Source organism: Cetorhinus maximus, chromosome 21, assembly GCF_964194155.1.
Source record: "Cetorhinus maximus chromosome 21, sCetMax3.hap1.1, whole genome shotgun sequence".
Taxonomy (NCBI): domain Eukaryota; kingdom Metazoa; phylum Chordata; class Chondrichthyes; order Lamniformes; family Cetorhinidae; genus Cetorhinus; species Cetorhinus maximus.
This window is the reverse complement of record NC_135899.1, coordinates 17,433,655-17,459,229: the sequence shown is the minus strand read 5'-3', so window position 1 is coordinate 17,459,229 and position 25,575 is coordinate 17,433,655. Positions and strand designations below refer to the sequence as shown.

Genomic DNA, 25,575 nt, shown 5'->3' with positions numbered 1-25,575 from the left:
CCTCTGTTTCAAAGCGCGCTGGGACGTCCAGCGGCTGCGAAAGGCGCTATTAAAACGCAAAATTTTCTTTTAGAAAATATAAAGTAACTTGACAGGTCGAACCCTCTAAATTCTCTGTATCTATCACTCGAAATGCTTTCTTGAAGTTATGGTACTTTTTGCCTAAGTGTGAGCGACTGCAATCAGGAACGCCTTTTAAGGATCTGGATCTCACACCTTGTTTCACCAGAGGGTTTGTAATCGGCAGCGAGTTCAGACTGGAGAAAAGTGCAATGGAATCTCGATCTCGCCGATCTCTCCCTCCCTCTCCCTCTCTCCACTGTCAACTATCCATTGGAGCCCAGACCGCCCTCGACAGGTTTCAATTATTCCCCTCCGTGCTTTAACTTTGCTTTTCCCCCTTTAGACTAGGCGTGTTATTTTTACTCTCCTGTGTGAAAGTTGCAAGGACATAGACCACGATGGAATAATAATTCCCTGAGGATCGCAGTGAACTTTATAGGGAAAAAGCTGAACTGAGGGTGAGCGGCAGCAACATCGAAACTGAAAGTGGTTTGAATCAGGAAGTGCTGAGTGTGAACATGGCTTCCAGAGAACAGGTCCAGAGTTTGACCGAGGAGGCAATTTGTCCCATTTGTCTTGATTTCTTCACTGATCCGGTTTCACTGGACTGTGGACATAACTTCTGCTGCTCCTGTATCACCCAGTGTTGGGAAAAGGAGATAAACTCCTGCCCGGAATGTAGAGAGGAGTTTCCGGAAAGAAGCCTCAGGGCAAATCGGGCCTTAGCGAATCTGGCCGAGAAAGCTCGAAAATTAAAGCTGGATCCGAAAGAGAAGAAAAGTAAACTTCACTGTGAGGAACATCAGGAAGAACTGAAGCTGTTTTGTGAAACTGACAAGAAATTGATCTGTGTGATTTGTAGAGATTCGCGGGAACACAGAGAGCACGGCTTCCTACCAATTATAGAAGCTGTTGAAATCTACAAGGTAAAAGGGGATATATTTTCTAAGCTGATAGTTTTATCACATTTTCATGGTCGAAAACTTCAATTCTGTGATTTTCTCTCCCAATCCCAGGATAAGCTGAAACCTTCCTTAGATTCTCTCACACAGAAGAAATCAGCGGTTCGAGAAACGGAACAGAAACAGAAGCGGAAGATTTCCGAAGTCAGGGTAAGGTCTCCCTGTTCTGGTTTTCTGGGATCTCGGTCAGTTTTGCTCCCTTTATCGCGGGACATTAATTATGTTTCACATTTCATTTGGTAGGAACAGTCGAGCAGTCTGCAGACCCACATCACATCCGAGTTCACTAAAATGCACCAGATTCTCACTGAGAAAGAGCAGCGACTACTCAGAGATCTCAGGGAAGAAGAGGAGAGGATTCTAGAAATAATGGAGAAAAACCTTCGAGAGATTGAGGAGAATTTAAATTCTATTGAGGAGAAGCTCTCAAAGTTGCAGAAACAGATGGAGCAAAAGGACGAGTTGATATTTTTAAAGGTGAGGGAATATATTGCGGGTCAGTTCAATGAAACTTCACACAGTGACAAAGTAACTGATACCTGTGGAATAAATATAGAATTTACTGAATAAATAAAAACTGAGTTAAACAAATTTCCGTCTGTTTCGTGGCAGTTCTGCGGTATCCCCGAAATAATCGGCTTCCACATTGTCTGCAGATTCCCGAGAATACCTGTAACCTCCAGAGAATGAGTCCTCTTGATCTTCACACTTGCTTTGTGATTATTTCCGTGTTGCCAAGTTTAATTTTCTCCTGGACCGCCCATTGTAATCCAGCTACAGTTCATGTTGTGAGTGTGTGGGTCTGTCTGGTGCGGTGTGTGAGAGTCACTGTGTCTGTGAGCGGGACTGATGTTGAGTTCCAGTTTATTTGACTCTCCACAACCTTCCGTCCAAAATGCATCACTTTACACTCCCGTGTTTAATCTAACATGCTTTGAGTTTCACCAGCTGCCCTGTTTATGTCCTCACGAAATGTGTGCAATTCTGGTTACCTCATGACAGAAAGGGTGTAATTGAATTAGAGAGGGTACAGAGGAGATTTACAAGGATGTTACCAAGACTAGAAAATTGCAGCTATGAGGAACGAATGGAAAGGCTGTGGCTGTTCTCCCTGGGACAGAGGAGGCTGTGAGGAGATTTGAGATGTACTGAATTGTGAGGGGCCTGATAGAGTTGGTGGGGAAGGGCTTGTTTACTTACCAGAGAGGTGAGTGACGAGGGGGCACAGATTTAAAGTGCATAGAAAGATAAGAGGGAATATGAGGAAAAAAAATTACACCCAGAAGGTTGTGGGATCTGGAAGTCACTGCTTGTAAGATTAGTAGAGGCAGAAACCCTCAACTCATTTAGAAGCTGTCTGGATAGTAACATCAAGTGCTGTAACCTGCAGGGCTGTGGATCAAATGATGCAAAGTGCGATGAGGCTGGGTGGCTTGTTTTTCATCTGGCGCAGACAGGATGGGCCGACTGGCCTCTTTTTGTGCCGTAAACTTTCTATGTTTCTAATTCTGTTACAATGCTCCTCACTGTTCGTGATTCATTTATTTCAGGAGGAAGCTTGTCGGAAGAGAAGGTAGGACATGCTCTCTACTGAAACTCTGCACAATTTGGTAAAATAACTCAAAGGTTTTGTTATGAATTTCTTTTCTAGTTACCATCGCAACATTAAAGTGCCGTTCATCAGGCGACAATAACTCTGCTTATGGTTTAAGTTCTAGTGTTTTGCTATGATGACATGTTTTATTGCAGATATTAAATTAGATTTCTTATAACTGGTCTACATGATTGTATTAAATTACAAGATGCCATGCAGTCCTGAAGTACTCACTTGCAGGCTGCAGACTGCTGTTCGTGCGGCTGTGACCATCCGACTGACCCTGAGAGAGCCACACCATCCATGTCCCTGCAAGGCTCCTGACCAAACCGAGACAGTCACATGTTAAAGTGGGAACGGGTTTTATTTTGATTCCAGTATAGAACCTTGACCTGTATCCTTAACACCGACAAGACAGACCCAGCAGAGGTGGCGGCACTGTGGTATAAAGTTTGGAGGGAGTTGCCTTGGGAGTACTTAACATCGACTCGGGACCCGATGAAGTTTCATGGCATCGGGTGAAATATGGGCAAGGAAACATCCTGCTGATGACCACGTACCAACCCATTTGCGAACCGCCCCACCCACTCCTCAGCTGATGAATCAGTACTCCTCCATGTTAAACGCCACTTGGAGGAAGCACTGAGAGTTGCAAGGGTGCAGGATATACACTGGATGGGGCACATCAATGACCATCACCAAGAGTGACTCGTTAATGCAACTCCCTCCCTTACAGCACTGTGGGTGTACCCACACTACATGGGCTGCAGAAGTTCAAGAAGGCAGCTCACCACCAACTTTTCAAGGGCAATTAGTGATGGGCAGTAAATGTTGGCCTAGACAGCGATGCCCACATCTCATGAATGATTTTTTTTTAAAAGCGCAACTACTGGCCGAGCTGGCTATATCCCAAAGGCCATAGCTGCTAGACTGGGTATGTGGCAGGTGGTGAGGGAACCAACAAGAGGGTGAAAACATACGTGACCTCATCCTCAACAATCTGCCTACCGCACATGCATCTGTCCATGACTGCAGCAGTAGGAGTGACCATCACACAGTTGTTATGGAGATGAACTCCTGCCTTCACATTGAGGATACCCTCATTCAAAACTGGGCATCCATGAGGCACTGTTGGCCATCAGCAGCAGCAGATTTGTACTCAGCCACACTCTGCGACCTCATGGCTCAGCATACCCTGCACTCGACTATCATCACCAAGCCAAGGAATTAACCCTGGTTCAATGAAGAGCGCAGGAGGGCATGCCAAGAGCAGCACCATGCATGCCTAAAAAGGTGTCAACATGGTGAAGCTACAACTCAGAGCTCCTTGCATGTCAAATAGCGTAAGCAGCAATGAATAGACAGAGATAAGCGATCCCACAACCAACGGATCAGATCAAAGCTCTGCAGTCCTGCTACATCCAGCGTTGCATGGCGGTGGACAATTAATCGACTAACGTAAGGAGAAGGGTCCAAAATACCCCCACCCTCAATGATGGGGAGCCCTGCACATCAGTGCAAAAGATTAAGTCTGAAGTATTTGCAACCATCTTCAGCCAGATGTGCCCAGTGGATGACCCAGCTTGCCCTTCTCCAGAAGTCCGCAGCATCACAGATGCCTGTCTTCAGCCAATTTGATTCACTCCACATGATATGAAGAAATGGCTGAAGGCACTGGATACTGCAAAGGCTATGGGGCTTGACAATATTCTGGCAATAGTACTAAAGGCTTGTGCTCCGGGACATATTGCACCCCTAGCCAAGCTGTTCCAGGACAACTATAACACTGGCATGTACTCGGCAATGTGGAAAATTGCCCAGGTATATCATGTACACAAAAAGCAGGACAAATCTAACCTGGCCCAGCACTGCCCTGTAGGTCTACTCTTGATCATCAGTGAAGTGAGGGAAGGGGTCTTCAACATTGCTATCAAGTGGCACTTACTAAGCAATAACCTTCTCTCTGACACTCAGTCTGCGTTCTCCCAGGGTTACTCAGCTCCTGACCTCATTACAGTCTTGGTTCAAGCATGGACAGTAGAGCTGAACTCCAGAGGTGAGGTGAGAGTGACTGAACATTACATCATTTGACCGAGTGTGGCATCAAGGAACCCTAGCAAAACTGGAGTCAATAGTATTCGGAGGAAAACTCTTCACTGTTTGGAGTCATAACTATCACGAAAGAAGATGGTCGTGGTTGTTGGAGGTCAATTATCTCAGTTCCAGGACATCACTGCAGGAATTCTTCAGGGCATAGTCTTATGCCCAACCATCATCAACTGCTTCATCATTGACCTTCCTTCCATCATAAGGTCAGAAGTGGGGATGTTCTCTGATGATTGAACGATGTTCAGCACCATTTGTGACTCCTCAGATCCTGAAGCAGTCCATGTCCAAATTCAGCAAGACCTAAACAATATCCAGGCTTGGGCTGACAACTGGCAAGTAACATTTTCCCCACACAAGTGCCAGGCAATGGCTATCGCCAACATGAGAGAATCTAACCATCGCCCCTTGATATTCCATTGCTTGCTATCACCATTACTGAATCCCCCACTATCAACATCCTGAGGGTTACCATTGAACCATTAAGCACAAACTGAACTGGACTAGGTATATAAATACAATGGTTACAAGCACAAGTCAGAGGCTAGGAATCCTGCGATGAGTAACGCAGCCTGCCCATCACCTACAAGCCACATGTGAAGAGCATGATGAATACTTTCCACTTGCCTGGATGAGTATGGCTCCAATAACATTCAAAAAGTTTGATATCATCCAGGACAATTCAGCCCACTTGACTGACACCCCATCCACAATCATTAACTCTCTCCACCACCAATGCACAGTGGCAGCAGTGCGTACCATCTATTAGATACACTGAAGGAACTCACCATGCCTCCTTAGCCAAAAACCTTCCAAATCTACGACTGCTACCATCTAGAAAGACACGGGCAGATGTGTGGGAGCACCACTAATTGGAAGCTCCCCTCCAAGCCACTCACCATCCTGACTTGGAACTATATCATAGTTCCTTCACTGTCACTGGGTCAAATTCCTGGAACGCTCTCCCTTACAGCACTATGGGTGTATCTAGACAACTTGGACTGCAGGGGTTCAAGAAGGTAGCTCACGACCACCTTCTAAAGGGGCAGTTAGGGATGGGCAATAAATGCTGGGTTATCCAGTGAAGCCCACATCCCATGAATGAATGAAAAAAATATCAACGCAACAGCAGAAACGTGTTTTAAGATATAAAGCAATATTGGCACCAAGCCACAAGGAGATATTAATACCAAAGATGACGGACGTTTTAAAACATCTTAAAGGAAGAAAGAGAAGTAGAGAGGCAGAAAGGTTTAGGGAAGGAATTTCAGAGCTCAGGGCCTCGGCATATGAAGGTCCAGCTGCCAATGGTGGACCGATTAAAATCAGGGATATTCAATTGGCCAGAAATAGAGGAGCGCAGGTGTCTTGGAGAGTTGGGTTCATGTTTTCAGCCTTTGCTTTTATTCTACAGGCTTTGTTTGTAATAGAGCAAGTGGACAGGCTAAATGTTTACCTTCTCCTGTGATTTGTGATATACTGGCAACTAATTTGTTATCAGGCTGTGGGCCTTTTGCAGGACGTGAGTGTTTCCATCCTCTGCCCTTGCATTTCAAAGTTATCTTTTACTCAGTTATAGAGACAAATTTTACTTTCTATCACATTTGTTCTAATATGAAAAATGCTGAAAGATATGAATGTTGGTGTACCATTTAAATCATGTCTAAAATGCTCAAATGGAATGAATTTATACTATCAATTCTTTAATATTTACAGGATTAGTGATAAGAATCAGATATTCTCAGTAGCAGATGCTGCGGCCCTGTCTTTCAGAAAGTTCAAAGGACCTTTACAGTACACAGCTTGGAGGGAAATGATCAATTCCATTAACCCTGGTAAAACTTTTATATTAATTTTCCTAACTATAATTCAAGTTGTGAAGGAACTAAATGGGTTCCAAAGTTCCAGGGATGTGGGGGAAACAGGAAATCCAATGTCCCTCCAGTGAGGGGTTGTGGTCGTATTATCATCATAAGATCATAAGAAATAGGAGCAGCAGGAGCCATTTGGCCCATTAAACCTGTTCCACCATTCGATAAGATCATGACTCATCTAACTGTGGCTTTAACTGCCCTTTTTTCCTGTTCCCTATAGCCCTTAGTTCCACTGTCGCTCAAAAATCTGTCTAATTCAGCCCTGAGTCTATACAACAGCCTCGTCTCCATTGCAGTCTGTGGAACAGAATTCCAAAAAGTAACATCCCTCGAAGAGAAGAAATTCCTTCTCATCTCTATTTTAAAAGGGAGACAGACCCCTGATTTTTAAACTAGATCCACTGCTTCTAGATACCCCCACAAGAGGAACCATCCTCCCACTATCTGCCCTATCAAGCTCCCTCAGAATCACAGATATTTCAATAAGATCACCTCTCATTTTTCTAAACTTCAAGAGTATACGCTTAAACTGTTCAACCTTTCATCATCAAACAACTCCTTCCTCCCAGGAATCAGCCTAGCCAACCTTCCCTGAACTGCTTCTAAGACATAAATATAACTCCCTTAAGTAAGTTAACGAAAACTGTGAAGTGAAAGTCACCATAGTCCCAGAGGACCATTGGCTGTGCTCTCATTAGAGAGAGATGACTGGTGGTGAGTTTAACCTCAGGGTCACCACGCCTCGGGTGTGGGGTGAGGTTGAGAAGGCAGGGCCTTCATGGATGACCTCAGCCAGTACAGGAATTGTACTGTTGCATCAGTCTGCATCACAAACCAGCCGTCCAGCCAGCTGAGTTAACCGACACCCAAACTGTACTGTTACTCTCACCATTGACCTGTGCCACTATATCAAGAGTTCCCCACTATTAGACTCCATCTCCCTTTCAATTAAGGCCTACATTCCATTTGCTTCCTAATTACTTTCTGTACCTGCATGGGGAGGTAGAAGGAAAGTGGAGCTGATGCCACAATTAGATCAACCACAATCTTATTGAATGGCTTACTCCTGCTCCTAATACTTCTGTTTTTGTGCTCACCTTTGTAATTAATATATAAGATACCCCTGTACTCCAGCGTTCTGCAACTTCTCTCCATTTAAATAATATTCTATTTTTTACTTCTTACTGACAAAGTGGACTACCTTACATTTTCCCACATTATACTCCAGCTGCCAATTTTTCCCACTTATTTCATCTTTCCATATTCCTTTGCAGACAATTTTGATCCATCATCACAACTAGCATTCCTACCTATTGCATCATCAGCAAATTTGGCTGAAATATAGTCAGTCCTTTTGATATGTCTTGTCTATAAACTGTAATTAGTTGAGGCCCAAGCATTGATTCTAGGGGCACTCCACCAGTTACAGTTTGCCAAATTGAAAATGAACCATTCATCCTGAATCTCTGTACCTGCTCATTATCCAATCCTCTATCAATGCGATTGTATCATCCCTAACACTTATCTTCTGCAGTAAATTTTTATTGATACTTTATCTAATGCCATTTGGAAATCAAAATACACTACATCTACTGGTTCCCAATTATCCATCCTGCTTGTTGCATCATTAAAGTGCTCTAATAAATTTTTCAAACATGATTTCCCTTTCACAAAACTATGTTGACTCTGCCTAATAATGTAATGATTTCTAAATATCCTGCTACTAACTTTTAAATAATGGTTTCCTGCATTTTCCCAATGACAGATATTAGATTAACTAGCCTATAGTTCACTGATTTCTGTCTCCCTCCTTTCTTGAACAGTGGTGTTACATTCATGGCTTGCCAGTCCATTGTGACCTTCCCAGAGACGAGAGAATTTTGGAAGTTTGCAAACAGTGAATCCATTATCTCTGCAGTCACTGCCTCACAAACCCAACTATGCAAGTCATCAGGTCCAAGTTTCTTGTCAGCCTTTAGTCCCATTATTTTCCTCCTACTTTTTCTCTAGTGATCTTGATTGTTTCAAATTCCTCTCTCCTTTTTGCCTTTGTTCCCCTACTATTCTTGGGATGCTTCTTGTGCCTTCTACTATGAAGAATACTTGTTCAATGCATCTGCCATTTCCTGGTTTCCCATTATCGATTCCCCAGTCTCACCCTCTAAGGGGCCCACACTCACTATCGCTACTCTTTTTTATGTATGTGGAGAAGCTTTTACTGTCTGTCTTTAGGTTTTTTGCAAGTTTCCTCTCATACTCCAATTTCTCCCTCAGTTTTTTAGTCAATCTTTGCTGGTTTCTAAAATTTTCCAAATTTTCTGGCCTACCACTAATCATTGCAGCATTGTACATCTTTTATCTCAATTTGATGCTACCATCACCTTGCTAAGTCAGCCACAAATGGTACACTCTGTTTGTTGAGCCTTTCTTTCTCAATGGAATGTATTTTTGTTGAGAGTTATGAAATATCCCCTTAAATGTCTGCCACTGCTTCTCTACCAACTTGCCTTTAATCTATTTTCCCTGCCCATTTTAGCCAACACTGTCTTCATACCCTTGTAATTGCCTGCATTTAAGTTTAAGGCATGAGTTTCAGACATAAATTGCCCATCCTCAAACTGAATGTGAAATTCTATGTTATTGTGATTTCTCTTAACTAGAGGATCTTTTACCATGAGGTCATTTATTAATCCTGTCTCGTTGGATATTACCAGGTGTAAAATAGCCTGTTCCCTGGTTGGTTCAGGAGCATATTGTTCAAAGAATCTGTCCCAAATACAATCTACAAACTCATTCCTCAGTCTTCCTTTTCCAATCTGATTCAACCAAACTGTATGAAAATTACAACCGCCTACAGTTATTGCAGTATCCTTCTTACAAGCTCCCATTATTTTTTGAGTTACACTCTGTCCTACAGCTTAGCTACTTTCAGGAGGCATATAAACCACTCCCATTAATGATTTCTTTCCCTTGGTGTTTCTTATCTCCACCCAAATTGTTACAACCTTTTGATCCTCAAAAACAAAATACTTTCTCACAACTGTACTGATCACGTTCCTTATTAACAGAGCTACCCGATCTCCTTTTCCTTTCCTCCTGCCCTTCCAAAATGTCACATACCCTTGAATATTCAGGTCCCAGCTGTGGACACTCTGCAGCCATATCTCAGTAAAGGCCATCATATAATAATTTATTTCTATTGTGCTATCAATTCATGCATCTTGATACGAATTCTGTGTGCATTCTGATAAGGAGCTGTTATTTTGGTCTTTGGACAATTTTCCCCTACCCTGACCTTATTGGCTGGTATACTCTTATGTTTGTAAGCTTTATCGCTTCCTGTTGCACTCTGTTTATCATTACCTGCAATTCTATCCTGCACTATTGCCTTGTCCTTTTTCTTCAATGTTCAAAAGCTCACCGCACATGAACACTTCCTCCCCCCCGCCCCACTCTTTAGGTTAAAGTCCTCTCCACAGCCGTAGTCATACAATTTGCCAGGACACGGGTTCCAGCATGGTTCAAGTGAAGGCCATTCTAATAGTATAGCTCCCTTTTTCCCAAGCGTTGCTGCCAGTGCCCCATGAATTGAAACACATTTTTCCAACACCAATCTTTGAGCCACACATTCATCTCTCTGATCGTATTCACTCCATGCCAATGAGCTGAGGCCTCAGGCAGAGATTATTACCTTTGAATTTAGTGCCTAACTGCACATACTCTCTCAGTAGAACCTCTTTCTTAGTCCTACCAATATGGATATCCACAGGGACTATAAGAACTGGATGCTTTTCCTCCCACTCCAAGTTCCTCACCAGCCCTGAGAGGATTATTTTGACTCTGGAACAGGACAGGCAAAACAGCCTTTGGAATGCATGCACTTGCCTGAAGTGAAGATTTTCTATCCCCCTAACTTACCTGTCCCCTACTACAATGACATTCCTTTTGGCATTGGGATAGCTTCCTGCACCACTGTGCCATAGTCAGTTTGCCCATCCTCCCTGCATTTATGCTGTCGTCCACATAAGGTGCAAGGGCTTTCAACCAGTTAGACAATTGCAAGAGCTGGGCTTTCTTACCTGATTTTCTTCCCTTTCTCTGACCACTAAACAAATCGGAAATACCTAAGGATGTCATTGCCTCCTGGAACAAAATGTGCTGGTATCTTTACCCCTCTCCAATGCATTGCACTGTCCAAATCACGGATTCCAGTGGATCAGCTCGGACCTGAGGTTCCTCAAGCTGCAGACACTTACTGCAGATGTGGTTGCCGTAAATCAGACGGGTAGCGTCCGGTCCCCACCTGCTGCAACTGCAACACATCACCTGCCCATCTTTATTTCATTTTTATCAAACTGATTCGATGTCAAGTGGCTCTGGTGGAACGCAAACAGAGGATTATAAGCATTTTATTGCTGTGTAAGTGCCACTTGATGTCATTGTCAACATCACATTCTACCACTTGCCTGAAGATTGAGAGTAGGCTGTTGGATCGGTGATTGTCCACATTGCATTTGTCCTGCTTTTTATGGACAGGATATACTTGGGCAATTTCCCACATTGTCGGACAGATGCCTGTGTTGTAACTCGACTGGAACAACTTGGCTATGGGTGTCACTAATTTTGAAGATAAAATCTTCAGTACTACAGCTGGGATGTTGTTATTGCCTTTGCTGTATCCAGTGAGTTCATCCATTACTTGTGATCATGTGGAGTCAGTTGCATCAGCTAAAGACTGGCATTTACGTCATTGGCGATGTTGGAAGGAGACCAAGATGGATCATCTAGGTCATTGTTTCACCTGCAGCTGTTGCCCTGATGTGAGATGTGGTGGTTGCCACGAGTACTCAATCAGAGTTAAATCTGCTATGTGAGTGGCACGGATGCAGTTTCAAAGCTAAGAGACTGAAGCTCTACACTGTCTTCTTAACAGTAGAAAACCACAGGCTGCACATTATTCGTGACTGCAAGAGGGATTTGGGTGTAAGATTGAAGAGATGTTTGTGCATTTGCCTAAATCCTTTGTCAGACTGCACGTGGAGATTTTGGTGGCCTGCTCGTCTACTTTATCTCCATTATCAAGGGTGGCAGTAGGCCTCACATAAAAGGTTTGCAACCATTGAATGATAGAAAAGTTATGGCACAGTAAGAGGCCATTCAGCCCATTGTGCCTGCGCCAGCCAAAGAACAAATAAACTAGCCTCTCATTTTAATCCCAATTTCCAGCTCCTGGTACATAGCTGTGCAGGATACAGCACTTCAGGTGCAGATGCAGTTATCTTTCAAATGAGTTGAGCATTTCAGCCTAAATCACCAACCAGGCCAAGACTTCCAGATGCCCATCACCCTCTGGGTGAAAAATATTTTGCTCATTTCCCCTCTAATACTTTTATCAATCACCTTACGCCTGTGCCCTGTGGTAACCAGCATCTGATACAGTTCCATTACAATGTCCTTGCCTTGGACTTCAATACCTCATCCAATAAACAAAAGCATTCCATATGGTTTCTTGACCACTGTACCCACCTGTACTGCCGCCTTCCAGGATATGCGCATGCACACTAACGTCTCTCACTTCCTCAGCCCCACCCCAAATGCATCACTCACACTTATCCGGATTGAATTCAATTTACCCTCTCAACAAAACCATTGATATCATCCTGGGGATAACAGCTAACCTCTTCACTTCCAACTACATGGAAAATGTTTGTGTCATCAGCAAATTTCCCAATCATACCTCCCACATTTACGTCCAAACCATGAATATATGCAACAAGAAGCAAGGGCTCCAACACTGAGCCCTGTCAAACACCACTGGAAACCATTTTCCATTTGCAAGATTATCTATCGACCATGACCTTTTATTTCCTGTTGCTGAGCCAATTTTTGATCCAACTCGCCACCTTCCCTGTGCCCCATGTGATCTCACTTTCCTGACCAGTCTGTGAAGTGGGACCTTGTCAAATGCCTCACTAAAATCCATGTAGACAACATCTGCTCCACTACCCTCATCCATCCTCCTTGTTGGTTCCTCAAAAATTTCGATTAAGTAAGACATGATCTTCCCCTACACAACCATGCTGGCTATCCCTGATCAATCAATGCCTTTCTAAGGGACACTTAATCCTGCCTCTCAGAATTGATTCCAATAATTTGCCCACAACTGAACTCAGGCTGACCAGCCTATCATTTTCTGGCCAATGCCTCACAACCTTTTCAAATAATGGTACAATGTTCGCAGACCTCCAGTCATCTGGCACCTCACCTGTCTCTAGGGAGTATTGGAAAATAATCCTCAGGGCAGCCATTATTTCCTCCCTGGCTTCTTTTAACAACCCGGGATACAATCCATGTGGTTCTGGTTATATATCCACCTTCAAGGTTGTCAGTTCCTCCATTACTTCCTCTCTCACTATACTTATTTTATCTAATATTTCACACTCCTCCTCTTGAATTAGAATGTAGCATCATCCCTCTCTTTGGTGAAGAGTGAGACAAAGTACACATTGAGAACCCTGCCCACATCCTCAGTATCAATGCACAGGTTACCATGTACATCTCTGATAGGCCCTACCCCTCCTTTAGTTATTCTTTTGCTCTTAATGTACTGGCAAAACACCTTAGGGTTTTATATGATTTTACTTGCCAATATTTTTGCAAATCCTCACTTTGCTTTCGTAATTTACATATTTACTTCACCCCTGTACTTTCTATACTCCTCTAGACTTGCTACAATATTAGGCTTTTTGTGACTGCCATGAGCCTTTTTTTGCTTTATTTTGACCTGTCTGCTTCTGGATAACCAGGGGGCTCTAGATTTGTCAGTATTACCCTTTTTTTACGTGGACATGTCTTCACTGTGCCCGTAGAACCTTGCTTTTGAATAATTCCCACTGATTTGACAACATTTTCCCCTCTAATGACTCTACCCAGTCCACTTTCGCCAGTTAACCTCTCAGCTTTGTCAAATTTGTCTTCCACCAATTTAGAACTTTTATTCCTGCTTTCTATTTGCCCTTTTCCATAATGGTGTTAAATCTAATGGGCTTATGGTCAGTATCTCCAAAATGGTCACCCACTGCTACTTCATCCACTTGCCCGGGTTCATTTCCTAAGAATAAATCTAGAATTGCACCCCCACTCGTTGGCCTAGTTACGTGCTTTAAGAAAGTTCTCTTGAATGCAGTTCAAGAATTTTGTGCCTCCTGTGGTCACACTGGTCACATCCGAATTCATATTAGGGTAGCTAAAGTCTCCAAATATTGCTGTCCTATTGTTTTTGCACTCAGAAATTTGCCCACATATTTGCCCCCTTCCACTATTTGGGGGCCTGAGTGCACTCCTAGTTGTGTGCCTGCCCCTTTTGTATTTCTGAGCTCCACCCATAGGGCCTCATTTGATGCTTCATTTTGGATGTCATCCTTCCTTTCAGCTGTCATTGATTCTTGAACCGATAATGCTACACCCCCACCTTTTTGCTCCCCCTTTCTACCCTGCCTGAAAACTCTATATGCAGGGATGGGAATTTGCAATTTTTGCCCCTCCGTAAGCCAAGCTTCTGTTATAGGGATGATATCATGCTGCCATGTGTCTAACCAAAGTGCTTTGGACATCATTGAAGGATCATTGCTTGTTTAGAGCATGAGGAGAGGCAGTGTAGATTGGACCTGTGCTGAGGACTGTGAGGAGATCCATGTGAAGGGTCAGCAGCTCCAACTGTCCTGTGTGGGGTGCATGCAGGAAAGAAGTTTACCTTGGCTGTGGGTGCCACAATGACAGATCACGGTCTTCCACTAAAGCTAAGGCCCATCTGAGACTGAGATTTGTAGGTGTCTCTGTGACTGGTGGGTGATGGGGCTTTGCACCTTAGCAAAGCATAGTGCAGGTGAGGCACTCAGTGAGTGGACTACAAAGTAACCTCTGAACTTATTAGCGTGATAAATATGTCAACAGATATGCAATTATGATGTGTGAGTGGTGACCATGGTGGGGCAGGAACATGATAATCTCTCATCAATATGCATGGAGCAGCGATTTATAGGGGTCAAACGTTCTCAGGTTGCTCCTCCCCGGCTGTTTCAGCTTGAAAGAGCTCTCTGCTCGGTCGGCTCCCCTTTGAGAGCAGGTGTCAGGGTTAGCAAGAGCCGGCCTCAGGGAAGTCAAGATGGCGGCCATTGGCCTGACCACAGGTGTATCACAGGCGGTGCTCTTATCTACAAATGGGTGAAAGGCAATGCCGGAGGCGGCTTCGTAGATCCCAGGATCTATCTGCCAGCTTCTCCACAACGAGCTGCGGCCACAAGGGCTTGGAGGGAATCCAATGCTGGTGGCATTGAAGGTCACCCCCGCCTTGAACTTCTTTAATAATGGACCCATCTAGGGCTTCACTTGGGATCAATGCATCAGCTTTCAGTCAGTGACACACAAGTGTATTCAGAATGCCCAATCAGGATAGTGCATCGCTGAAAGTTTAGATTTGACATTCCTTCCAATCTGTCGTGTTCAGGACTTTGTCAGTGCATTGCTGAAATCACAATTCTACTAACAAGTGCCTGAGGTTGCAGGAGACGGTGCAGATCCTAATAAGCGCATTTGGCGCCAGGGTTCAGCATTTTATTATAGTTGGGCACATGCAAGGCTCAAACCAACAGCAGGAAATATGACACTACTGCAATTTAATTCTGCTCTCAAAAATAAAGGTACATTTGAGAAACCGAAGGTCAGTAAACAAGAAGGTGCTGGGGCCTTCCACTCTGCAAAGGATAGAAAACCAAATAGTTCAACAAATTGATTCCGGTAACTATCAGATTGGTATGAGCCTGTCTACCGCATCATATTCCAGCAATAGCCTCTGCATGTGGTTCGGCCACATCCTGCCCCTCCCATCCCCTTCATTGTCCTTCTCATTGGAGCAGACATCTTGCTTCCCCATGTCTCGCCCATGCAACATGTCCCCCTTTTGTATCACGAGGCTGTGCAGGGTGCAGCAGACAATGATGATCTGAGACATTCTCAGTATGGGAAAGCACTGCCTGAGCCATCCAAACATCTGAACCTCATCTTTAGGAGCTCAATCACTTGCTCAGTCAGGGACCTGGAAGGGGTATAGCCATCATTGTATCTCCTCAGCAGTACTCTGCGGGTGGTGAACTGGCATCATCAGCCATTTTTGCTCGGGGTATCCCTTATCCCTGAGGATCCTGCCCGGCAATCGCCGAGATACTTCCTTTAATACCCTCCACCACCACCCCCCGAAAAGACCTTCCTCCCACTTCAGGGCTTCTTACTTACTAACTAACTGCGTGGTCAACGTCAGATTTGAAAAATGGTGTGCGTCACCATCTAAACTTCATCCGCCAACTTCTACCCTCCCCCCTGCCCCCCACCAACTAACCCCATCACATTGACCCTCCCAATATCAACTTTCCACTCCCCTCTGTCACCCTTGAACCTCTCTTCGTTCCACTTCCACATGCCCTCCCAACCCTGAGATCTGATGTCTACAGGCCCAACCTAAACAACCCCTCATAACCTTTAATAACCAACCATGCAATAATATACACTTCCAACACCAGTTGTTCAGTGAGATCCGCTTGTCGGAGCCCGTTCCCACGTGGTCAGTCTGCTGAATGACTTCTTCAGCATGACTTCCTGTGACTGACCACGTCTCGCTTTCCTGGCTGCAGCAACACTGTCCTTGTGGCTGTGGTTTTATATCCCTTTCTGACCCTGGTCCCTCGATATATAAGTTACTACCTTGATTCGGGTCATCCAATTGTGTTTCATGCCTTATTAATCCCTCAACCTGCATGTGGTCATTTCCTGCTCTCAGCAGGGGATATCTCCGGGTGTATGCCAGCTATGGATGTAATATCTGTATCTTGATAAGGCAGGAAGAAAGCTATTCACACATATCCAGAGAGGCCATTGTCTATGAAAGTTGCTGTAGACGGAGTGTCTGTTGGTGAGCCACCACCTCAATGACATGTCCTGAAATGTCTGTGTGTGCCCCTGTTTAGTTAAAACTGTCTTTATTTTTAAACAGTTCAATAAGAGTTTCAGAAAGAGTAAACCTTGTTTGGATGGTAACGCAATATGTGAAAATCAGACAGTAAATCAGTAACTCAGTTCACATCGTGCTCAATATCAATCTCCATCGGAGTTAATGGCAACAGATATTGAGAGGAATGTGTACCGAACTGCTACTTCAGTGCTGTCCGTGTCACACAACCGTCCATGACAAATTTCACCCCCTCCCCCTGTGTCTCCATGTCACCTTGGAGCATCTGTTGTTGACTCTTGATCGCCTTCTGGATTAGGAAATCAGGATAGTGAACTTGTCCCTCATGTGCAAGTGCACAGGTATAGAAAGGAGCAGTTTCAGGTGCACTGTTTTCACCGATGAGCACGTCAAATAGGCCTCTGGAGGAGTAATTTCTGCTTTTCTGGACACCACACCCTAGGAAGGATGTCAAGTCATTGGAGAGGGTACAGGGGAGACTTATCAGCACAATAGCACTGATGAGGGTCTTCAGTTTACAGGGTAGTTGGTTAAGCTGGCAATGCTCTCCCTATAACAGAGAAGTTTAAAGGGAGATTTAATGCAGGAATTTGAATTATGAGGGTTTTATTGAGCAGGTCAGGAGAATCTGTTTACTCTGGTAAGTGTGTCTGTAACTAAAGGCTAAGATTTAAAATAACCACCAAAAGAATTAGAGGGGTAACGAGCAAAAATGAAATCTCACAGACTATGTTCATCATCTGCAATTCATTGTCTGAAAATGTGGATTTCATAGGAACTTTCAAAAATGAATTGAACATGTTCTCAAAAGGACTAATACACAGGGATCCGGACAAAAAGCTGGACTAGAAGATTAAATTGGACAGCCTGCACAAGTACGATGGGCTGAATGGTCTCCTTCTGCGCGAGAAGATTCCGTCTTCTAGTACAACTCATAATTGGTCTGGGATGTCTTTAAGGGACTAGGGCAGTCCCGAAAACAGGTGTTAGGCCACATCTATCTGCTAATGTTGGTGCTGTTTTAGGACTCTATCCAAAAATTGGGATGTCCTGAGACTCAAGCCCTGAGCCTTGGGTTTCCTGGACATGGATGTGGGCGGCAGTGAAAAGCTGAGCACATTTATTTTCCTGTTTACAATATGGAGATTGGGGAGGCAACAGTGTTTTTCTCAGCTCCTCAATGCTTCTGTCCACACTGTATGACACAATGCCCACCCCCCTCCCACTGCTGCCTGGCCCCGTCACACTCTACGCTCACCTACCCACTGTTTCCCCAATATCACCCACCCAAATCTGCACTTGCTCTTCCCGCGTCTCTGCTCTCCTCCACCCTCTATACTCACCACGCACTCCCTCTTCCCTCCCAGTCCTCTCTTCCTAACTTTCTTGCTCCCTCTGCCTCTCTGCACCCCCCTGCACATTTTCCTCACAACCCTCCTTCCGCACCTGCTTTCTCTCTCATCTCACTTTCCTGGTCCCCTGCTCCCCCCCACCTCCCTTCCCGTGCCCTCTGTTCTCTCCCTCCGCCCATTCCTACACATGCTCCACTCCACGTCCATCCCCTCTCTCACTCACTTCCCTCCAGTCTGTCTTCTCTCCCCATTCCGCACTTCCTGCCTCATCTCGGTCCCATACTCTCCCTGTCCTCCCCGTCCTGCACACTGTCCCTCGCAATCCCCCCTCCTTTCCCTCCAGCTTTCTTTCTCCCCTCCCTTTCTCAGGCTCTCTCTCCGCTCCACCTACCAACCTCTCTCCCCTCCCCCTTCCACCATCTCAGCCCTCCCCTTCCACCATTGTCACTGTCCCCTCCAGCTAACTCTGGCTCCACTCTGATCACTCACTGACCACACCCCCACCCCTCCCAATCTCTCACTCCTTCATCACCCTTTCTCCCTCCCCTCCCCCTCCCTCTCCCCTCTCTATATTCACACGTTTTTTTTCTCTCTCTCTCCCAATCCCGCTCCTGTGTTTGGGTTGCTGAGCTGTAACTAGTGGAGTGACACAGGGATGAGCGCTGGGAACTCAACTATTTACAATCTATATCAATGACTTGGATGAAGGGACCAAATGTATGGTAGTTAAATTTGTTTATGACTCAAAGATATTAGGAATTTAACTTGTTAGGAGCACATGAAGAGTCTACAAAAGGATTTAGATAGGTTAATTGATAGTTAAATTAGTGGGTGGATTATAATGTCCAAATACATGAACTTGTCCACTTGGCAGGAAGAATATCAAGGCAATGTATTATTTTAATAGAGAGGATGATTAAACCTATATTGTTGGAGTTCTGACTGTGTATTTTTGGTGTGGAGCGATTGTAAGTTCACACCTGTGGGAATAACCTTTGTGTTGTCTGGAGATCGTAACATTTAAGGTTCAGAATGTCCCAAGGGTTGATACATTCAGATCCTGTCTCAGGGCAGGGGGCTGAACCCTGCTAGGAGATATGGGTTAACAGGTGAATTCAAAGGTCAGCGAACTACCGCTTGTGTTCAGTTGTTTTTAGATTAAAGAGTTGGGAGCAGCAGTTGGCGCAGCAGCTCAGCTGAGGAGCTGGGACCGTGCCTGTGTTGAGGTGCTGGAGTAGAACTGCTGTCAGCAGGTTATAATTTGCCTTACAAACTACCAGAGACTCAGGTACAGGCCAGATCTTTCATTAGTGATTCAAGCGTACGCAGGGAGAGACTGCCTTGGGCAGTCCTTGACCGATCTGTGCAGATTACAGCGAAATCTTTTTATACACAATTAGTCACAGACTCGTAATCTAATCTTGTCAATTCACAATCAGATGCTTAAAGAGGCCTTCGGCTTTTGTCACTTATTTCCCGTGTGTACAGACACTTGACATTGTTCTCATCCTCGCAAGACCACCATCTCCTGCTGATTATGCAGGAGTCTGTGCCCCCTGACTTCAACACCCACTCACTCCCTGGCCTTGTTCTTTGTTCTCCTGCCTTGCCCATCTCCTTTCTTATTCTGTCTAAAACACGGCTGCTATTCTCCCGTTCTGATTTTCTATATTTTATTGTTACTAACAGGAAATCCTAACTAAAATTGTTTAACCCTTTCAAGATACTGGAGTAGAACTGCTCTTGGCAGGAGTAGATCGTCCAGCCCTTCCAGCCCACTCTGGCATTCAATGAAATCATGGCTGCTGATCTACTTCAACACCATTTTGCTGCACTATCCCCATATCCATTGATGTTTTTAATATGTAGAAAACTATCCATCTCAGTCTTGCGCATACTCAATAACTGAGCCTCCACAGCCGTCTGGGACAGAATCTTCTAAAGATTCATCACCCTCTGAGTGAAGAAATTCCTCCTCATCTTGGTCTTAAATGACCTGCCCCTTAATCTGAAACTGTGTCCCCTGGTTCTCGACTGCCCCACCACCGCAACCAGGGAAACATCCTTGCTGCATTTATCCTTACAAGTCCTGTCAGAATTTTGTATGTTTGAATGAGATCACCTTTCCTTTTTCTAAAGTCCAGAGAGCAAAGGACCCATCTATTTATTCTTTGCTCACAGGACTGAAAGGTCCGAGGAATACTCTACTACAAAATTTCAACACTTGGAGTCCAGATGCGATATTCAAGTGGTTCCTTTCTTACACATGTGGGCAGCAAACGCTGGGCAATCCAGGCGCTTCTCCACCGAGGTTCAAATGAGCACAGTTACTATATTTTTTACTGCCAGTTACAACTTAATGGTGTTAGTTAGACAAATGCCACAGCACAATAATCTGATCATTGTGTTCTTGTACAGTAATTGCAGTGCAGAGACTGGGCATTGTCCTTTTGGGAGACAACAAAGAATGTGTGTTTGTTCTAGACAAAAGGTTTACGGGGGCTGAGGACTGGGTGTGGTTCGAGGCTATCAGACGGTGTTAAATGTCCTTCCCTATGTCTTGATCGAGTCATTCTGAGTCCCTGCCCTTGTGTGTTCCAATTTCCTAATTGCAAATTTACAGCTGAGCCCTTTGTACAAGTTTTTAGCTTTCATGTAAGACTGTGATTGTCTGTGTATGCTTTGGCAACCTAGATGCTGGTCCTAGCTGGCACTTTAAAATAAATCCAAATTTTCAGCATCTTCAGGACAATCCCTCCATTCCAGGAATTTATTTGTGAACCTTCATTACACTCAGTCTATGGCAAATATACCTTTCCTCATGTTCGGAGACCAAAGCTGCACATAATAGTCCAGATGCAGTCTCACCAAGGCTATATATAATTATGGTAAGACACCTTTACTCCTGTACCCAAATCATCTTGCAATAAAGGCCAATATAGCATTTGCCTTCTAAATTCCTTGCTGTACCGACTTTCAGTGACTCATGAACATGGACACATAAATTCCTTTTACGCTGAACATTTCCCAGCCTCTCTCCATTTAAGAAGTACCCTACATTTCGGTTTTTCCCACAAAAGTGGATATCCTCACGTTTCTCCACCTTGAATTCCATCTGCCACAGTTCCGCCCACTCACTGAGCCTCTCCAAATCTCCTTCAATCATCTCTGCATCCTGTTCACAACTGACACTTCCATCTGCAAACTTGGAAATATTACATTTAATCCCAACATCCAAATCATTGATATGGATAGTGAATATCTGGGGCCCAAGCACTGACCCTTGCGATACCCCACTAGTCACAGCCTGTTCACCTGAAAATGACCAATTTATTTCTACTCTGTGTTTTCTGTTCATAAACCAGTTCTCAGTCCATGCCAGTAAATTCCACCAAATTGCATTTGCTCTGATTTTGTTTGCAAACCTCTGGTGTGGGACCTTATCTAAAGCTTTCTGAAAACCTGAATAAACGACATCCTCCAGTTACCCCTTCCCTATTCTCCTAGTTACATCCTCCAAAAACTCCAACAGGGGTTTGTTAAACGTGATTTCCCTTTCATAAAGTCCATGTTGTTTCTGCCCAAGCTTCCCATTATTTCTAAGTGTCCTGTTATCACATCCTTTATTTTAGGCTCTAGCATTGCCCCTACGACTGATGTTAGGCTAACAGGTCTGTAATTCCCTGTTTTCTCTCTTCCTCATTTCTTAAATAGTGGGATTACATTTGCCACCTTCCAATCTGCAGGAACATTTCCAGAGTGTCTCATATTTTGAAAGTTGACCACCAATGCACCGACTTTCTCTACAGCCACCTCATTCAACATTCTGGGATGTAGATCATCAGGTCCAGGGGATTTATCTCCTTTAAGTCCCATTAATTTCTCTTGTACTTTTTTTTTAACTAAAAATATTGTGTTGCAGTTCCTTGTTGATATTTATCCTTTGATCCTCCATTATTCCGGGGGTTTTTTAATGGTGATAATTGACATTTGGGCAGATTCTGAGCAGGTTCATGTGATTTGCCTTGCTTGTGTCTGTCATTAAACATGTGGTTTGTGGTGTGTTCGACCGCAATTTTCCTGTTTATTAATGTTTACCTCATGTTAATTCTTTATGTTAGAATATAAGAGATAATATTATCTGTTTGCATTGTTGACTCTTGGTTAGTAAAATTCGTCTGTTTGTTTCAAAACATGGAATCTTCTGGATTTATCCTCTTAGTAAGCAACTGGGATTTCAAATTTGGTCTACGAACAGAAAAATGTTAATGGTCATGAAGCAGATCATAACTAAATTTGAGGGTCTTGCCTGGGACTGTAACAAATTTTAGGGTCTGGCCTAGCAATGTACCAAGGGAGACAGCAGAACTCTACAGTAGAGAGGGATCTGGGCATTCTGGAACATGAATCACAAAAATTAATTGCAGGTACAGCAAGTGATTAGGAAGGTAAATGCAACGTTCATGTTTATTGCAAGAGGAATCGAGTATTAAAGTATGCAATTGTTGCTACAGCTGTACAGGGTCTTAGTGAGACTGCATCTGAAGTCTGTGTACCATTTTGATCTCCTTACTTAAGAAATGAGATAGTTACATAAGAAGCAGTTCAGAGAAGGTTCGCTTGACTGATTTTTGGGATGAATGGATTATCTTATGATAAAAGGTTGAACAGGTTTGGCCTTTACTCATTGGAGTTTAGTAGAATGAGAGGTGATCTTACTGAAACGTGTAAGACGCTGAGGGGATTTGACAAGGTGGATGCCAAGAGGACATTTACCTTGGAGAGGCATCTGGAAATAGGGGACAGTTTTAAAATTAGGAGTCTCCCATTTAAGACTGAGATGAGGAGAATTTGTTTTCTGTCAGAGGGTGGTTAGTGTTTGGAATTCTCTTCCCCGGCGAGCAGTGGAGGCTGGGTCATTGAATATATCCAATCAGATCAGCCATTATCTCGTCGAATGGTCGAGCAGACTTGAGGGACCGAATGGCCTACCCCTGCTCCTAATCATAGTGTTCTTGTAATTTAATTTTCTTTGGTACCTTACAGGATCAGATTTTATACCACCTGTGTGATGACATTTTCATACCTGTTTCACAGAAATATCACTCCCCGCCTACTCTCTCCAGCTCTCTTTCTCTCCAGCCTACTGTTTCCTCCCACTTTCTCCCCAACCTTGTCTTTCCCCTTCCCGCTCTCCTCACAATCTCTCTTCCCTCTCTCATACTCTCTCTCTCCCTGCGTCACTATCTCTTTCCACACCCTGTCGCTCATGATCTCCCCTCCTTACGCTCTCCCTCTTCTCCCCCATCCTTCTCTCCACCCACACTTTCTCACTCCCCTTGTCCCCACACTCTCACACTCACCTCCCACTCTCCCTTTCTCTTTTCCTCTTTAACTTCTGCTCTGTTTCTTAGCTCTGCCCTTCCCACAATCTTTCTCTCTCCCCTTCCACACACACTCCCCCTCTTCCTGCCATGCACTCACCCTCTCAACAATGCTCCTGCTCGATCTAATATTAGTCCCTCCCGCCTTCTACCTCCATTCCCCACCCATTGTCCCTGTCAGACCCATTTCGCCCTCTCTTCCACCGACCCAGACACTCTCTCTCCTTCCCCTTCGTCCCCCTTTCCTCATCATTTCGCTATACCTCTCCCACGCCCTCCCCTCCTCCCACGCTCTCCCTTTCCTCTTCTGCACTTTCACCCCTCCCATTTCTGATTTCCTTCACATTCTCAGCAGTCTCCCACTCTCTCTGAGACCTTCACATTCTCTCTCCCACACTTGCACCCCTCCCCTTCTCTCTTTTGTCTCTGGCCCCGATTTGCGTTCACCCTCCTGTTCTTGCTCACTCTCTCTCTCACGCTTTGACACTCTCCCTGCCCCCTGCACTCTCTACCCCTCCATCTCGTTCTCCCTCTCACACCATCACACTCTTCCAGCCACCCTGCACTCTCGACCCCTCCATCTCACTTTCACCCTCGCACTCTCCCTGCCCCACTGCGCTCTCTACCCCTTCATCTCACTCTCACATCCCCACACACTTCCTACCAACCCCCTGCTCTCTGTACTCCACCCTCTCTTCCTTACCCACTCTACCAATCTCTGTCATGCTGGTCTCTCTCTCTCTCCTGCTCCCATGTTCTCAAACCCTCCTGCTCTCACTCTCTCCCACCTCTTCCTCTCCATCAGTCCACCCACACTCTCCCTCTCCACGTTCCTGCTCCCTCCTCTGCTGCCATTTTCTCCCCTCAACTTCACCTCCCGGCCTCCCTCCATCTCTTTGCAGCTCCGTTTCCCCCTCTCTCCCCCCGCCTCTCTCTCTCCCTCTCTCTCTCTCTCTCTTCCACTTCCTCTCCCCCTCTCTCCCTCCGGGCTCCTTCCTCACACTCTCTCCCCCTCCCCAGCCCCTCTCTCTAAATCATTGACTGTGTTATTTTAACTTTCCCCCAGCTCCAGCCTCTCTGACTCTGGATCTGAACACAGCGAATCCCCGGCTCATCCTGTCTGAGGACCGGACCAGTGTGAGACTCGGAGACAAACGGCAGCCGCTCCCTGACACCCCGGAGAGGTTTGATCCCTGGGAATGTGTCCTGGGATCAGAGGGATTCACATCAGGGAGACATTACTGGGAGGTGGGGGTGGGGGAGGAGACTCTGTGGTGGCTCGGAGTGGCCCGAGAGTCTGTGAAGAGGAAAGGGGGAATCTCCCTGATCCCCGAGTCCGGATTGTGGGTTGTGGGGCTGTTTCCCGGATTTGGTTATTTAGCCGCCACCTCCCCCTCACTGACCCCCCTCACCCTGAGTGTGAATCCCCGGAAGATCGGGGTTTTCCTGGACTATGAGGGTGGACAGGTGTCATTTTACAATGCGGACAACATGTCCCATCTCCACACTTTCACCCACACTTTCACTGGGAGAATCTTTCCCTTCTTCCACCCGGGACGGAATGACGGCGGGAAAAACTCGGCCCCGCTGAGAATCTGCGGGATTCAAGGTCACTAACAGATCCATCCCATAATTTCACACCGTCTCCCTGCCTCCTGCCAGCTGTAAACTGATGGGTGTGGGTCTCAGTCACAGGTGGAGAGAGAAGCCAGGTTAACATTCCGGGTATAAACCCTGTGTGGGAACTGGGAACTGAAAGATCAGCGAGGACCTCTGTAGGGCTGGGGGAAAGAAGGAGGGGGAGAGAAGAAACAAATAGAAGCTCAATTGTGGAGAGGAACTTACTGGGTAGAATGAGCTGTGAACTGCAGGAACCCGGTGACCTTCCTGCCTGTAATGTTGCTCCACAGGCGGAAGGTGGTGGGACATCAGCTTGTTTGAGATGAATCAGTTCAGTGATTCTCAAACTGGGGTCCGGGGAGTCTTTCCAGGGGTGGTCCAGGAAATAATTTCTCCAGAGGGTGGGAGAGAGAGTAAAGCACAAGAGGGAGAGGAAGTGAAGTGGGGGAAATAACAAGCTCCCCGCTTCGGATAAATTCCCAGGAGTTAGTGTTATTCCTGCATGAGCAGCTTCAAGATTTCCACCCCCAAACCTCCCGAATTCTCTCCCTTCTTCACGGTCATGGACATTTCGGCTGTCATGGTTTTCAGCGGTGAGT

The 25,575-nt window shown here is 45.1% G+C and overlaps 1 protein-coding gene across 1 annotated transcript; it reads left to right on the top strand.

Moving 5' to 3' along the window:
- The first annotated feature begins 536 nt into the window (after positions 1-536).
- Positions 537-25,332, top strand: LOC144695709 (zinc-binding protein A33-like). The gene is made up of 6 exons (XM_078566665.1): positions 537-989; positions 1,080-1,175; positions 1,269-1,502; positions 2,576-2,598; positions 6,442-6,560; positions 24,423-25,332. Exons 1-6 carry the CDS (start codon positions 582-584, stop codon positions 24,971-24,973), a joined length of 1,431 nt encoding a protein of 476 aa, XP_078422791.1. The 5' UTR covers positions 537-581; the 3' UTR covers positions 24,974-25,332.
- The last annotated feature ends 243 nt before the right edge of the window (positions 25,333-25,575 follow it).

Bases quoted from the DNA above. Each gene is read 5' to 3' on its own strand.
- LOC144695709 (XM_078566665.1), top strand. From the start codon at position 582: ATGGCTTCCAGAGAACAGGTCCAGAGTTTGACCGAGGAGGCAATTTGT. The intron at 1,176-1,268 runs GTAAGGTCTCCC...TTCATTTGGTAG, and splicing joins GGAAGATTTCCGAAGTCAGG to GAACAGTCGAGCAGTCTGCA. The intron at 2,599-6,441 runs GTAGGACATGCT...TAATATTTACAG, and splicing joins GAAGCTTGTCGGAAGAGAAG to GATTAGTGATAAGAATCAGA.